Below are 15,150 nucleotides of genomic sequence, written 5' to 3'. Positions count from 1 at the left end.
CAGATGACAGCAGCTCCCTGAGAGCATTTCAGGGGATTGCTACCAGCATGTCAATGACTCCAAGGCCAGCCAGACTTCCAAACTGTGATGAAACCACATTGTGTAGGACTGCAAGTCCTTAGAAAGTTTTGATCGTTGAGCTGAAGTGAAGCTTGATTCTATACCCCTATTAAGAAACTTTTTGCCTGGTGTTCACAGGTATTTGGAAGAAATCTTTTTACTTTTTAAGGGAAAACCCTGTTTTTAGGTGCTCATTTATGGTACTAGAGAAATAAGTGAGTTAGTCATCAGCAGCCATTCTGGACTAGTCTTTAAAGCAGGCCTCTTAAGGCTTTTCACAAGCCTGTTGACTTATATTTATAATCAATAATCCTATAATCACAGCTCACTACTAATTCGTTGCTTACTCAATTAATCCAAATCAGCATGGCTCAATGTGGAGGAAAGCGTGCTCAACTCAGGTCCTAATAGAAACTCTGCCCCCAGGCTCACGGCGGGTGGCGCTGGGCCAAGACGCCCTCTCTATGGAAGGAGGCATGTGCTTGGCCAGCCCTTGGGGCTCTTTTCTTCCTGGCATCTTGGACTGTGTGGATGGCATGTGCACTGAGCCACAGGGTGCGGGGCAGGGAAGAGTGGAGGATCATGGGGAGGCAGTTGCAGAACCTGCTGTGTTTTTTTTTTTTTTCTTCCTATTTTAAATCAGGAATTATTAGCCGAGAAGATGCAGAAGATCTCCTGGAGAACATGACTGAGGGAGCATTCCTGGTCCGGGTCAGTGAGAAAATCTGGGGTTACACCCTCTCCTACCGCCTGCAGAAAGGGTTCAAGCACTTTCTTGTGGATGCCTCTGGGGATTTTTACAGCTTCCTGGGAGTGGACCCCAATCGCCATGCAACGCTCACGGATCTCATTGATTTCCATAAGGTATCCCTCATAGGGATACCATTCGGGGCGGGTGGTGGGGCGAAACTGGTGGAAACTCGAGCTGAAGAGAGAGCTAGAGCAAGAGAAGCAAGGCTGCTTGCTGGCTCTGGGCTGTGGGGCTGGAGGGTCTCAGAGATGTAGAGTATTAGGGCAGAAGAGACCAGAGGTTGTTCCCACCAGGCCCTAGGGCCCACTGTTCTGCTCTCTGTTTCACTCTCTGGGGCATGCGGGCACCTCTTACCCTGGTCCTCAGGCCTCTTCTCACCTTGGGTACCTGAGTGCTCCCTCCTGTTAACACAAGGACTGGATGATCATCCCTTTCTCCAAGCCTGGGTCTCATCTCCAACTCATTCCCTAGAACGTCTCTCATGAAGACCTCCAAGCCAGGCCTTTAGCAGCTTCTGAGAGTTAGCAGAAGTGCAGTAGGCAACCCTGTGATTAGAGAAGCTTTTGTAGTGGTGGAGTTACCATGTCTCTTATTTGAACTCCAGCTTAACCACTTACTTAGTACACGTGTGACCTTCAGCCAGCACCTTAGGCTCACCAAGCATCAGTGTCCTAGCCAGTCAAATGGATGTAAATAATACTTTAGCTTGGACCTTGTGAGCATTAAATGAAGTCAAGTATGTAGCAGCACTTTGTGACTGTGAAGTGCTTATGGAAAGTGTTGTTTCTCGGCATTCTTTTTGTTATTTGTCCTCCCGCCATGGACCCTATATTGGGAAAGATGTTGTCTTCCAAGCAGTGTATGTAGTAAGAAGCAACGTTTATGTTCGTGTGGCGGTTGGCATCATTAGTAACTGGGAGAAAGCTGGAGGTGGAACTCAGTGACCTGGAACGGCAGGACGAAGGATTCCGAGGGGCAGAGTGGTGGTAGCTCAGGCGTCCGACATCTAACCAAGTTTTGCGGGTGTAGATAGTTTCACAGAATGACTTGACGGTCTCACTGGGGTTTTGCTATAAGAGGGACTCTTAGGTTTGTATTGCTTTTTCTTCGTCTCTTCATGGAGGTCCCTAGAACTTCAGGGACAGCCCTGGACCTTATGAATAATACCCATGGAGAATCACCCATTCACAGATACTCGGGCACTGGGTGTGGAGTACTGCCTGGAAACTGGACTAACCAGGATCAAGGTTGATTTCTACGTGTTGGGAAGAGCCTTCTAACAAACAGAGGAAAGAGAAAGGGAGGGGATGTGAGGACATTGGCACGTTCTCTGTGTCAAGTACTGACCCTGTTGCTCTACATCCAGGCTCTTATTTAATCTTACCAATAGATCTGTGAGGGAGGCATCTTTTTATTTATTTATTTTATTTCTTATACGTTAAGTTTTAGGGTATATGTGCAGAACATGCAGGTTTGTTACATAGGTATACATGTGCCATGTAGGTTTGCTGCACCCATTAACTCGTCATTTACATTAGGTATTTCTCCTAATGCTATCCCTACCCCTGCCCCCCACCCCACAACAGGCCCCGGTGTGTGATGTTCCCTGTCCTGTGTCCAAGTGTTCTCATTGTTCAATTCCCACCTATGAGTGAGAACATGCAGTGTTTGGTTTTCTGTCCTTGCGATAGTTTGCTGAGAATGATGATTTCCAGCTTCATCCATATCCCTGCAAAGTAAATGAACTCATCCTTTTTTATGGTTGCATAGTATTCCATGGTGTATATGTGCCACATTTTCTTAATATAGTCTATCATTGATGGACATTTGGGTTGGTTCCAAGTCTTTGCTATTGTTGAATAGTGCTGCAGTAAACATACATATGCATGTGTCTTCATAGTAGCATGGTTTATAGTCCTTTGGGTATATACCCAGTAATAGGATTGCTGGGTCAAATGGTATTTCTAGTTCTAGATCCCTGAGGAACTGCCACACTGTCTTCCACAATGGTTGAACTAGTTTACGCTACCACCAACAGTGTAGAAGCGTTCCTATTTCTCCACATCCCCTCCAGCATCTGTTGTTTCCTGACTTTTTAATGATCACCATTCTAACTGGTGTGAGATGGTATCTCATTGTGGTATTGATTTGCATTTCTCTGATGACTAGTGATGATGAGCATTTTTTCATGTGTCTGTTGGCTGCATAAATGTCTTCTTTTGAGAAGTGTCTGTTCATATCCTTTGCCCACTTTTTGATGGGGTTGTTTTTTTCTTGTAAATTTGTTTAAGTTCTTTGTGGATTCTGGATATTAGCCATTTGTCAGATGGGTAGATTGCAAAATTTTTCTCACATTCTGTAGGTTGTCTGTTAACTCTGATGGTAGTTTTTTTTTGCTATGCAGAAGCTCTTATGTTTAATTAGATCCCATTTGTCTATTTCGGCTTTTGTTGCCATTGCTTTTGGTGTTTTAGTCATGAAGTCCTTGCCCATGCCTATGTCCTGAGTGGTATTGCCTAGGTTTTCTTCTAGGGTTTTTATGGTTTTAGGTCTAACATTTAAGTCTTTAATCCATCTTGAATTAATTTTTATGTAAGGTGTAGGGAAGGGATCCAGTTTTAGCTTTCTACATAATGGCTCGCCAGTTTTCCCAGCACCGTTTATTAAATAGGGAATCCTTTCCTCATTTCTTGTTTTTGTCAGGTTTGTCAAAGATCAGATGGTTGTAGATGTGTTGTGTTATTTCTGAGGCCTTTGTTCTGTTCCGTTTGTCTATATCTCTGTTTTGGTACCAGCACCATGCAGTTTTGGTTACTGTAGCCTTGTGGTATAGTTTGAAGTCAGGTAGCGTGATGCCTCCAGCTTTGTTCTTTTGCTTAGGATTGTCTTGGCAATGCAGGCTCTTTTTTGGTTCCATGTGAACTTTAAAGTAGTTTTTTCCAATTCTGTGAAGAAAGTCATTGGTAGCTTGATGGGGATGGCATTGAATCTATAAATTACCTTGGGCAGTCTGGCCATTTTCATGATATTGATTCTTCCTATCCATAAGCATGGAATGTTCTTCCATTTGTGTCCTCTTTTATTTCGTTGAGCAGTGGTTTGTAGTCTCCTTGAAGAGGTCCTTCACATCCCTTGTAAGTTGGATTCCTAGGCATTTTATTCTATTTGAAGCAATTGTGAATGAGAGTTCACTCATGATTTGGCTCTCTGTTTTGTCTGTTGTTGGTGTGTAGGAATGCTTGTGATTTTTGCACATTGATTTTGTATCCTGAGACTTTGCTGAAGTTGCTAATCAACTTAAGGAGCTTTTGAGCTGAGACGATGGGGTTTTTTTCCTAAATATACAGTCATGTCATCTGCAAACAGGGACAATTTGACTTCCTCTTTTCCTAATTGAATACCCTTTATTTCTTTCTCTTGCCTGATTGCCCTGGCCAGAACTTCCAACACTATGTTGAATAGGAGTGGTGAGAGAGGGCATCCCTGTCTTGTGCCAGTTTTCAAAGGGAATGCTTCCAGTTTTTGCCCATTCAGTATGATACTGGTTGTGGATTTGTCATAAATAGCTCTTATTATTTTGAGATATGTTCTATCAGTACCTAGTTTATTGAGAGTTTTCAGCATGAAGGGCTGCTGAATTTTGTCAAAGGCCTTTTCTGCATCAATTGAGATAATCATGTGGTTTTGGTCATCGGTTCTGTTTATGTGATGGATTACATTTATTGATCTACATATGTTGAACAAGCCTTGCATCCCAGGGATGAAGCTGACTTGATCGTGGTGAATAAGCTTTTTGATGTGCTGCTCGATTCAGTTTGCCAGTATTTTATTGAGGATTTTCGCATCGATGTTCATCAGGAATATTGGTCTAAAATTCTCTTTTTTTTGTTGTGTCTGTGCCAGGCTTTGGTATCAGGATGACGTTGGCCTCAAAAATGAGTTAGGGAGGATTCCCTCTTTTTTTGTTGATTGGAATAGTTTCAGAAGGAATGGTACCACTCCTCCTCTTTGTACCTCTGGTACAATTCAGCTGTTAATCTGCCTGGTCCTGGACTTTTTTTGGTTGGTAGGCTATTAATTATTGCCTCAACTTCAGAACCTGTTACTGGTCTATTCAGAGATTCAACCTCTTCCTGGTTTAGTCTTGGGAGGGTGTATGTGTCCAGGAGTTTATCCATTTCTTCTAGATGTTCTAGTTCATTTGCATAGAGGTGTTTATAGTATTCTCTGATGGTCGTTTGTGTTTCTGTGGGATCGGTGGTGATACCCCCTTTATCATTTTTTATTGCATCTATTTGATTCTTCTCTCTTTTCTTCTTTATTAGTCCTGCTAGCGGTCTATCAATTTTGTTCATCTTTTCAAAAAACCAGCTCCTGGATTCATTGATTTTTTGAAGGGTTTTTTGTGTCTCTATCTCCTTCAGTTCTGCTCTGATCTTAGTTATTTCTTGCCTTCTGCCAGCTTTAGAATTTGTTTGCTCTTGCTTCTCTAGTTCTTTTAGTTGTGATGTTAGGGTGTTGGTTTTAGATCTTTTCTGCTTTCTCTTGTGGGCATTTAGTGCTATAAATTTCCCTCTACACACTGCTTTAAATGCGTCCCAGAGATTCTGGTATGTTGTGTCTTTGTTCTCATTGGTTTCAGAGAACATCTTTATTTCTTCCTTCATTTCATTATTTACCCAGTAGTCATTCAGGAGCAGGTTGTTCAGTTTCCATGTAGTTGTGCAGTTTTGAGTGAGTTTCTTAGTCTTGATTCTAATTTGATTGCACTGTGGTCTGAGAGACAGTTTGTTGTGATTTCTGTTCTTTTATGTTTGCTGATGAGTGCTTTACTTCCCTATGTGGTCAATTTTGGAATAAGTGTGATGTGGTGCTGAGAAGAATGTATATTCTGTTGATTTGGGGTGGAGAGTTCTGTAGATGTCTGTTAGGTCTGCTTGGTGCAGAGCTGAGTTCAAGTCCTCGATATCCTTGTTAACCTTCTGTCTCATTGATCTGTCTAATGTTGACAGTGGGGTGTTAAAGTCTCCCATTATTATTGTGTGGGAGCCTAAGTTCTTTGTAGATCTCTAAGGACTTGCCTTATGAATCTGCGTGCTCCCATATTGGGTGCATATATATTTAGGATAGTTAGCTCTTTTTGTGGAATTGATCCTTTTACTATTACGTAATGGCCTTCTTTGTCTCTTTTGATCTTTGTTGGTTTAAAGTCTGTGTTATCAGAGACTAGGACTGCAACCCCTGCTTTTTTTTTTGCTTTCCATTTGCTTGGTATATCTTCCTCCATCCCTTTATTTTGAGCCTATGTGTGTCTCTGCACGTGAGATGGGTCTCCTGAATACAGCACGCGGATGGGTCTTGACTCTTTATCCAATTTGCCAGTCTGTGTCTTTTAATTGGGGCATTTAGCCCATTTACATTTAAGATTAATACTGTTACGTTTGAATTTGATCCTGTCATTATGATGTTTGCTGGTTATTTTGCTCATTAGTTGATGCAGTTTCTTCCTAGCATCGATGGTCTTTACAATTTGGCATGGTTTTGCAGTGACTGGTACTGGTTGTTCCTTTCCATGTTTAGTGCTTCCTTGAGGAGCTCTTGTAGCGCAGGCCTGGTGGTGACAAAATCTCTCAGCATTTGCTTGTCTGTAAAGGAGTTTTTTTCTTCTTCACTTATGAAGCTTAGTTTGTCTGGATATGAGATTCTGGGTTGAAAATTCTTTTCTTTAAGAATGTTGAATATTGGCCCCCACTCTCTTCTGGCTTGTAGAGTTTCTGCTGAGAGATCCGCTATTAGTCTGATGGGCTTCCCTTTGTGGGTAACCCGACCTTTCTGTCTGGCTGCCCTTAACATTTTTTCTTCATTTCAGCCTCGGTGAATTTGACAATTATGTGTCTTGGTGTTGCTCTTCATGAGGAGTGTCTTTGTGGCATTCTCTGTATTTCCTGAATTTGAATGTTGGCCTGCCTTGCTAGGTTGGGGAAGTTCTCCTGGATGATATCCTGAAGAGTGTTTTCCAACTTGGTTCCATTTTCCCCCTCACTTTCAGGCACCCTAATCAGACGTAGATTTGGTCTTTTTACGTAATCCCATACTTCTTGCAGGTTTTGTTCATTTCTTTTTCTTCTTTTTTCTTTAGATTTCTCTTCTTGCTTCATTTCATTCATTTGATCCTCAATCACTGATACGCTTTCTTCCACTTGATCAAATTGGCTATTGAAAGCTTGCGCATGTGTCACGTAGTTCTCCTGCCATGGGTTTCAGCTCCATCAGGTCATTTAAGGTTTTCTCTACACTATTCTACTTAGCCATTCATCTATAATCTTTTTTCAAGGTTTTTTGCTTCCTTGTGATGGGTTCAAACATCCTCCTTTAGCTTGGAGAAGTTTGTTATTACCGACCTTCTGAAGCCTACTTCTGTCAGATTGTCAAAATCATTCTCTGTCCAGCTTTGTTCTGTTGCTGGTAAGGGGCTGCAATCCTTTGGAGGAGAAGAAGTGCTCTGGTTTTTAGAATTTTCAGCTTTTCTGCTCTGGTTTCTCCCCATCTTTGTGGTTTTATCTACCTTTGGTCTTTGATATTGGTGACCTACAGATGGGGTTTTGGTGTGGATGTCCTTTTTGTTGATGTTGATGCTATTCCTTTCTGTTTGTTAGTTTTTCTTCTGACAGCTGGGTCCCTCAGTTGCAGGTCTGTTGGAGTTTGCTGGAGGTCCACTCCAGACCCTGTTTACCTGAATATCACCAGCGGAGGCTGCAGAACAGCAAATATTGCAGAACAGTAAATATTGCTGTATGATCCTTCCTCTGGAAGCTTTGTCCCAGAGGCGCACCCGCCTGTATGAGGTGTCAGTCAGCCCTTACTGGGAGGTATCTTCCAGTTAGGCTACACGGGGTCAGGCTTCCACTTGAGGAGGCAGTCTGTCCATTCTCAGAGCTCAAGCACCATGCTGGGAGAACCACTGCTCTCTTCAGAGCTGTCAGACAGGGACATTTAAGTCTCCAGAAGTTTCTGCTGCTTTTTGTTCAGCTATGCCCTGCCCGCAGAGGTGGACTCTACAGAGGCAGCAGGCCTTGCTGAGTTGCAGGGGGCTCTGCCCAGTTCCAGCTTTCCCATCCACTTTGTTTACCTACTCAAGCCTCAGCAGTGGCAGACGCCTGAGGGAGGCATCTTAGCCCCATTCCACAGATTAGGAAACCAGGGCTAAGTTTTCATGGTTAGGACCAAGAGTTAAGCCTCAGACTGTTTGCCTCTAAAGAATGTACTTTTTCCACTAAACCACATTGTGTGCTTTTCCTGTATAATAGGAGCTGCTTTAGCAATGATGAGTTCCTTGTCCCTGGAAGTGTTTCAAGCAAAGGATAAATGCCCCTCACTCAGTTCAGGTTCCAGAGAAAGGCTAAACCAGAGATATCTGAAGATCTTTATTCTCTTCCAGATCAAAACCTTTGAGACTCACAATTTCATTTCTAACACTAAGGAGAGATATTATTTATGCCAATGTGGAGATCTGGTGGCCAACGTCTACAAATTAAAATTTTAATTATACAATTAATTCATGATTACATTCTAAGAAAAATCAAGCACAATACAAAGTGAAAGCCTCATTCGTTTCAAATCTCTGTCTCCATCCTCCACTTTATCAGTTTGCCATGTATCTTATCTAAATATCTCCTGAGCAGCAACATAAAAACTTATGTACATAAGGAAATATATAGTTTTGTTATTTTTCACATAAGTTGTGTAGCCTTTTTTAAGACAAGGTCTTACTCTGTTGCTTAGGCTGGAGTGCAGTGGTGCGATCATAGCTCACTGTAACCCCAAGATCCTGGGCTCAAGTGATCCTCCCACTCAGCTTCCCTAGTAGCTGGGACTACAGGCATGCACCACCACACCAGCCCGAGTTGCATATTTCCTTACATATAAATGAGTGACTTGATTTTTTAACATGCTTACTAAATAATTGAATGCAGTTTTAAAAAGCATGGTCCCTAAAATGAGGCTGCTGAGTTTTAAATTCTAACTTATGTGTTTGACTTTGGACGACTATTTAGCTTTTGCACCTTAGTTTCCATCTTAGTGAAGTGAGTTTAATAGTAGCACTCAACTCTTCAGGTCACTGTAAAGTTTTAATGAAACATCACTGTGTGAAGTGCTGAAACAATATATCTAACACTTGTAATTTCAGGACATGCTGACTGTCATTCAGATATTTCTATGAGCTCTTCCTATGTTAATCTGTATACCAAACCTTGTAAATGCTGTGTGGTATTCCATGGTATGGATGCATATTACAGTTTAATTACCCATTCTCCTTTTGATGACCACTCTTATCTGGCTTCCGATTTTTCATGATCTTGAACAGTGCTGCAGAGACTTCCCTGTGTTTGTCACTATGGATACATGTGCAGTATTTCTCTAGGATGGGTCTTGGAACTGGAATTGCTGGAGAGAAGAGTATGCACATTTTAATTAGGAAAGATCTGCCAGATTGCCCTCCAAAAATGTGGCGCCAGTTCAGTCTCCTGCCAAAACTATGTGAGGCTGTTTCCCTGCACTGCTGCCAACACTGGGGCCTATCAATCATTTCATTTTTCTCATCAGATGGGCAGACACTGAATCTACTGTGGTTTAGTTTGCATTTGTCTGATTACCACTGATGCTGAGGATCTTTTCACACGTTTCATGACCACTTAGATTTCTTCTGTGAGTCGTCCTTTCATATCCTTTGTCCATTTTTCTATTAGGATGTCTCTTTCTTTTTGATGTGACATTTCTTTCAGCTGCTGAATTGCTCTTTAGTTATGAGCGTTCTGCTATTCAGTTCTTCTGAAATTTTTTCCTTTTAATTTAAATGGTCATGCTTTTGGTTTCTAGGTTCTTTAATTGGTTCTTTTTTTTTTTTTTTTTTTTTATAATGCCCATTCTCGTTTCATGGATGACTTATTTCTTATTCCGCTGAGGAGAGATTAATGTACATCTCTTAAAGCCTTTTCTGTTTGCTTTATAGACTTGATATTTTCCTGGAAATCATTTCTATTGTTGAGTTCAGCATCTTTCTTTTATGGTTATAATTTTGCTTAAATGCCTATACATTTTAGGCTATGAAGTGATAGTCCAACTTTGAATTTTCTGTCTATCATGAGTAAATACAGTTTTGTTTCCCAAATCCAGTGTCTTCATGCTGTAGGAGTTGGAGCTGACTGTGAGTGGCTCATCTTTTGGGCATGGGACTGTCTGAACTTTTTGGATCTCTTGGGGCTTCCAAGGAACTGTGTGCATCTCCTCATTCCCCGACCTGCTTGAGGCAAACACCTACTGGAGTCCCTCAACCCTTCCTCAACTTGCTGTAACTGGTGTCCCACATTGATTCCTCTGACAAGCCCCTCCTGCATGTCTTTTGTTTTTCAAGGATTCTTCAATATGTTTCACTTTGTCAATGGCATTTTTTAATTTTCCAGTACTTTTTATGAATTCATTTCTTTTTAAAGGCAGATTTTTAAAATGTCATTTCTAGCAATCTGAATGAGGGGAGACAGATGCATATTAGTTTCTCTGTCTTGAACCACACTCTCTCTCTCATAGATGTGTATTTCCCTGTCTTGATGATAAATGGATTTTCCTTTTTTTCTCTTTTAGGAGGAAATTATCACTGTTTCAGGAGGAGAGTTACTTCAGGAACCCTGTGGACAGAGGGACAGCCCACCAGACTACCACCCATTGTTTGAATAATATTTTTTTTCCTTATCAGTTGGATTCCTTTGGGCATCCTGTTTTTGAACTGAGCTTAAGAACTTCTCAACTCGAATTCTATGGCCTTCTGGAAGATCCACCACTATCCAGAGGAAAAAGTAGATTAATATGTCTCAAGGGATATGACGTCTATGGCATAGGGCTACTGGTCTCATCCCAGTGATCAGGACAGAAATTGCTAATAGCTCATGCAACTCTTTCATGAAGAGCTTAGCTATATGACCTTAGAAGACAAAGCCTGTTTGTTATGGCTTCCAGAAACTGAGCTTTTACAGTGTGTGGACCATGTTTTAATAATCCAAAATAATTCCAGTGCCGAACCCTAAATTTAACATATGGTAGACATTCAGTAAATGTTTGTTAATGAATGCACATCTTCTAAAAGTTTTCCAACACAAATTAGCAGTGGTTTCTCGTAAATTATTTCCTACTTGCCGCTCTATAAAATCATGGTGATAATGGAAGATTATGAAGGATTTCTATGGAGAACATAAATGCTGCATCTTTCATAATCTCCATTATTACCCTTATTGATGTTATCATTGGAATTATCTAAGGCGAGCCCCAGTTTCCAGGGCAGCTGATTGACACTGTCCTGACTTCCTTATTTGGCCTCTTCTTTTGTCACTCTCCTCTATCTTTGAATCATATCTTGGCCCTGGTTTTGCAATGGTTTTATGTAATCCATAGATGTCTTCAAGACCTGGGGTGAGTTATAAATGCAAGAATGGTTTTGAGAAATCTAATGTGGCTCTGCTGTCTGGGATATGGCCCTCTTTATGCAGGTTACTCCAATGATGAGCTCTGTCCTCATTGTCCTTTTAATTCCCTTGTCAACTTAATCTCAGTATGTTCCTTATATTAACAAGAAGACTCACCCAATAACTCCTCAGTAACTCTCAGTGATGGTGTCTATTGGTGCATACTTGTGTTCCACAGTTATAGCCATATACACAGAGGTAGTATATTATGAAGAGAAGATTACAGTCTTTACAGTCAAGAAAACTTGGGTTCAGATCCTCACCCTGGAACTTATTAGCATTATAATGCTTGCAGCATTGTGTTTGGTGAGAGGGAACGAATGAAGGGACCCTAGGGATGTTAGGGAACAATTTATTTTACTTGATGGCTGTATCAAACATCTCCTATGCCCCTCTTCTTCTCTTGCCTCACCTGTTCCTTAGATTCTTGGTCACTTCTCTACCACAAGCCACCAGCACTGTAACCAGTTTTGCATGAGTTCTGCTCTTCCTCCCTATGTTGATCAGTGTCATGTGAGCATAACACTTGTTATTGGTAGCTTGCCACATGTCCTGTCTCCCGTTGCTGCAGAGGCATAAGACAAGAGATGGGAAGTGAATGCCCCATGTGGTGAATCTGGGATGAATGGGAGTCACAGGCTGGTAGATCGCTTTTTCCCCGTTCTTCCTCCTGGAGGAACTATTCTGAGAGGCATCTGTTTGAATGGCCTTTTAGAAGACGGTCCTGCAAGATCGGGCAACCAGTCACGATGAAACCAAGTGGTGGCTGGATCAGTATGACACCCCCCTGCTCCTGTTTGTTCCTTCTCTGCCTTGCCCTGCTCTCTCCTGTTGCTCTGGGATTGCACTTCTGAATGAAGTAGCAGCTTGTAGGCTTTTGCCACTGGCTCTACCTTTTGGGGAATCCAGGATAAGAACCCATCATAGAGAAGTGTTCAATAATATCAATTTTGCAACTCAGCTCCGTGGCTTTCCCAGGTCTGCCTGTCTCACTGCATGCATACAGTGAAATGATGGAAGGAACCTCCTTTCTGAACTCTAATGTGCCTTAATTGATTATCATTAAAATTATCATTAAAATTGCCTTATTTCTATGGACGCAGAGGAATGATGTTTTAGTTTTGGCTCTCTGATGATTTACCAACTATGTGACTTTGTCCAAGTCATTTAACTTCAGTAAACCTCAGTATGACTGAAAAGGGAATTTTCTGTATGGCCGTCACTAGGTTTTTTTGCAGGTCAGTTAAATGATAAACATGAAAGCTCTGTCCAAATGAAAAAGGTATTTCTAACAACAACCACGATAACAACAACAATTTAGTCCTTAGCCATGATGTGTCGGGGGATATGATGTGACGATTTTCAAGGTGTTGGAAGAAACTTTTGTTCCAAGAACTAACAGCAGCTTTGAAAGCAGACCAAGATGGGTTGAGGCCCTGAATCCCTGGGCTGTTGTTCCTGTCATCCCTAATTAATATGAGAGAGACAACAGCTGGGTTTTCCATCCCTAACACATTTATTTCATTTTATTTGGGCCCTGCAATTTCTGCATGTCTCATATATTTTAGGTTTTACCTTTTTACCTGGCTTTAAAATAAATCCCTTGTAAGTTGTCCTGCAAATGAAATTACTGTCTGGAAAACTGCAATTTCATCTTGAGAGTTTTATTATGCTAATAAATGTCAGGATTCTCAAATAAAGGAATTGCCTTTTTTTTTCCCCTGAGCCCTACAAATATAATAAAAAACAGTTGGTCAGTTCCAAGACTCAGCAAAGGAAAAATTTACAATCTATAACTAGAAAGAGAAGTTGTAAAAAAAACACTATGCGACTTAATGGAAAATAAATTTCAAGGAATGAAAGGGTAACTTGGGGTACAGATTTGGGGAGATCCGAAGTATTTTTAGGGATCATCTAAGGGGCATGAGCTGAGAGGTTATGGAGAGTGTTCCCCGAGAGGGGCACATGGGCTTGAAGACCTGGGAGCCTGGGGCATTTGTCCCCCTTTTGTCCCTTTGATCATTATTCTCAGGACTAAATTGTGATCCTAGGTGAATTTCTGTATTTTTTGGACTACAGTTTCTTCTGTCAAATTAGTTCAACATTGCCTGTTTCAGAGAGTGGCTATGAAAATAACAGAAGATTTTGTTATGGTAATGACAAACATTGTTTTAAGCCATGTGTGTGCGTGTGTGTGTACGCGCGTGCGAATTCTCACAGCCATGCTTAAGGGAGGAAATGCTATCATCTTTATCTTGTACATGGGGAAACTGAGGCACAGAGAGGTTCAGAACATTCCCAAGGTAAGGTCACTTCCTTGGGAAGCACAGGGATTGACCACAGTCATGTATCAACCTGAGTGGACCTTAAACTGCGTAAACAAACACATGATGGTTGTTGAAAATGTAGGTTCTCCTTCAGCAGATCTGGGATTGGGCATGAGGTTCTGTATTTCTGACAAGCTCCTGGGTGTTGCTGATGCTGCCAGACTGGGTTACACTTGGAGAAGTCAGGCTTGAAAGCAGGAGTTGGCAAATTATAGCTGCAGGCCAAATTCAGCCTGCTGCTCGTGTTTCTACAGCCTGAGAGATAAAAATGGCTTTTACATTTTTAAATGTTTGGAAAAAAGAAGAATATTTTATGACCTGTGAAAATTACATTAAATTCAAATTTCAGCTTCATAAATAAAGTTTTATTGGAATTCAGCCATACTCATTTGTTTACATATTGTATTTGGCCGCATATGGCCTGTAAGGCCTTAAATATTTACTTTCTGGCCCTTTACAGAAAAAATTTGCCGATTCCTGCTTTAAATTATGATGCATCTGTTAGGAATTACTCTGCTTTCTTTCTCTGCTTTATCTAAATCTACTCTTTTAACACCATCGTTTATGCTTCAGAGAAATCTAAGTGAATGTGTTAAATTTTCTAGTAGTGTTCCATTTTAATTTTGAATCTCATCTCTAGAAAAAGGAGATTCTCTTCTTTGTGAAAGGATTCTAACCAAATGTAAGTGAGTAGTATCACAATTATGTAGATATTTAACATGGGCATATGATCATTTACCTTCTAGATTTATTATATTTCTTACACATAACTATGTATTTATGTTTTGCCCTGCAGTCTGTGAGGTCCTGGAAATCAGGCAATGCCATATTTATCTGAGTATTTTAGGGTTCCTGGCATAGTTGATACGGATTTAAATCTGTTATGTGTTAGGAACAGACAGATTGTGCATATTTCAATGAGCCGTTTTAACCTTTAGAGGACCCGTATGATAGAAAAGTCCACGGTGAGAATTCTGGCAGCTTTGGGTTGGAGTCTTGAATCTAGTACTGCTTTCAGTTGTTAAGACGAATAAACAAACAAGCAAACAACTAAATGAGATTGAGAAAGTGAAAAACAGCTCTGCTGACAGCTAGTCTGAGATGGGGGAACTGAGAATTAAAACACAAATCACATATTGCAAATCTGCTCTGTGACTTGCAAAACAGTTAAACCGAGCCAAGCCACAGCATACAGGAGAAAGTATCTAAACTCAAACACTAACCAGCACATGCAGACCCGTTTTTTTTAGAGGACATCAGAGAAACTGATCTAACAGTTATTCCACGTGACTTTTTAAAAAAAATTGTAGTAAAATATACATAACATGAAATTTACCATTTTAACCATTTTTAAGTATACGGTTCAGTGGCACTGAGTCCATTCACATTGTTACTCAACTGCCACCGCTATCCATCCACAGAAAACTTTTCATCTTACCAAAACAAAACTCTGTACCCATTAAACATAACTCCCCATTCTCCCCTCCTCCAAGCCCCT

General features: G+C 41.0%; 1 protein-coding gene across 2 annotated transcripts in view; it reads left to right on the top strand.

The window, feature by feature from the left end:
* SH2D4B (SH2 domain containing 4B) overlaps positions 1–13,025 on the top strand; it is a 120,075-nt gene extending 107,050 nt beyond the window's left edge. The window contains exons 7-8 of one of the 2 annotated variants that reach the window (XM_045399973.3): positions 704–924; positions 10,451–13,025. In XM_045399973.3, the coding sequence (XP_045255908.2) occupies positions 704–924; positions 10,451–10,543 (314 nt within the window). In that variant the 3' untranslated portion in view covers positions 10,544–13,025. The remainder of the gene's footprint in view (positions 1–703; positions 925–10,450) is intronic. The other variant, XM_005565277.5, reaches the window with a different exon arrangement.
* The last annotated feature ends 2,125 nt before the right edge of the window (positions 13,026–15,150 follow it).

This window comes from Macaca fascicularis, chromosome 9 (genome assembly GCF_037993035.2).
Source record: "Macaca fascicularis isolate 582-1 chromosome 9, T2T-MFA8v1.1".
In the NCBI taxonomy this organism is placed as follows: domain Eukaryota; kingdom Metazoa; phylum Chordata; class Mammalia; order Primates; family Cercopithecidae; genus Macaca; species Macaca fascicularis.
This window is presented reverse-complemented; position numbering and strand designations above follow the sequence as displayed.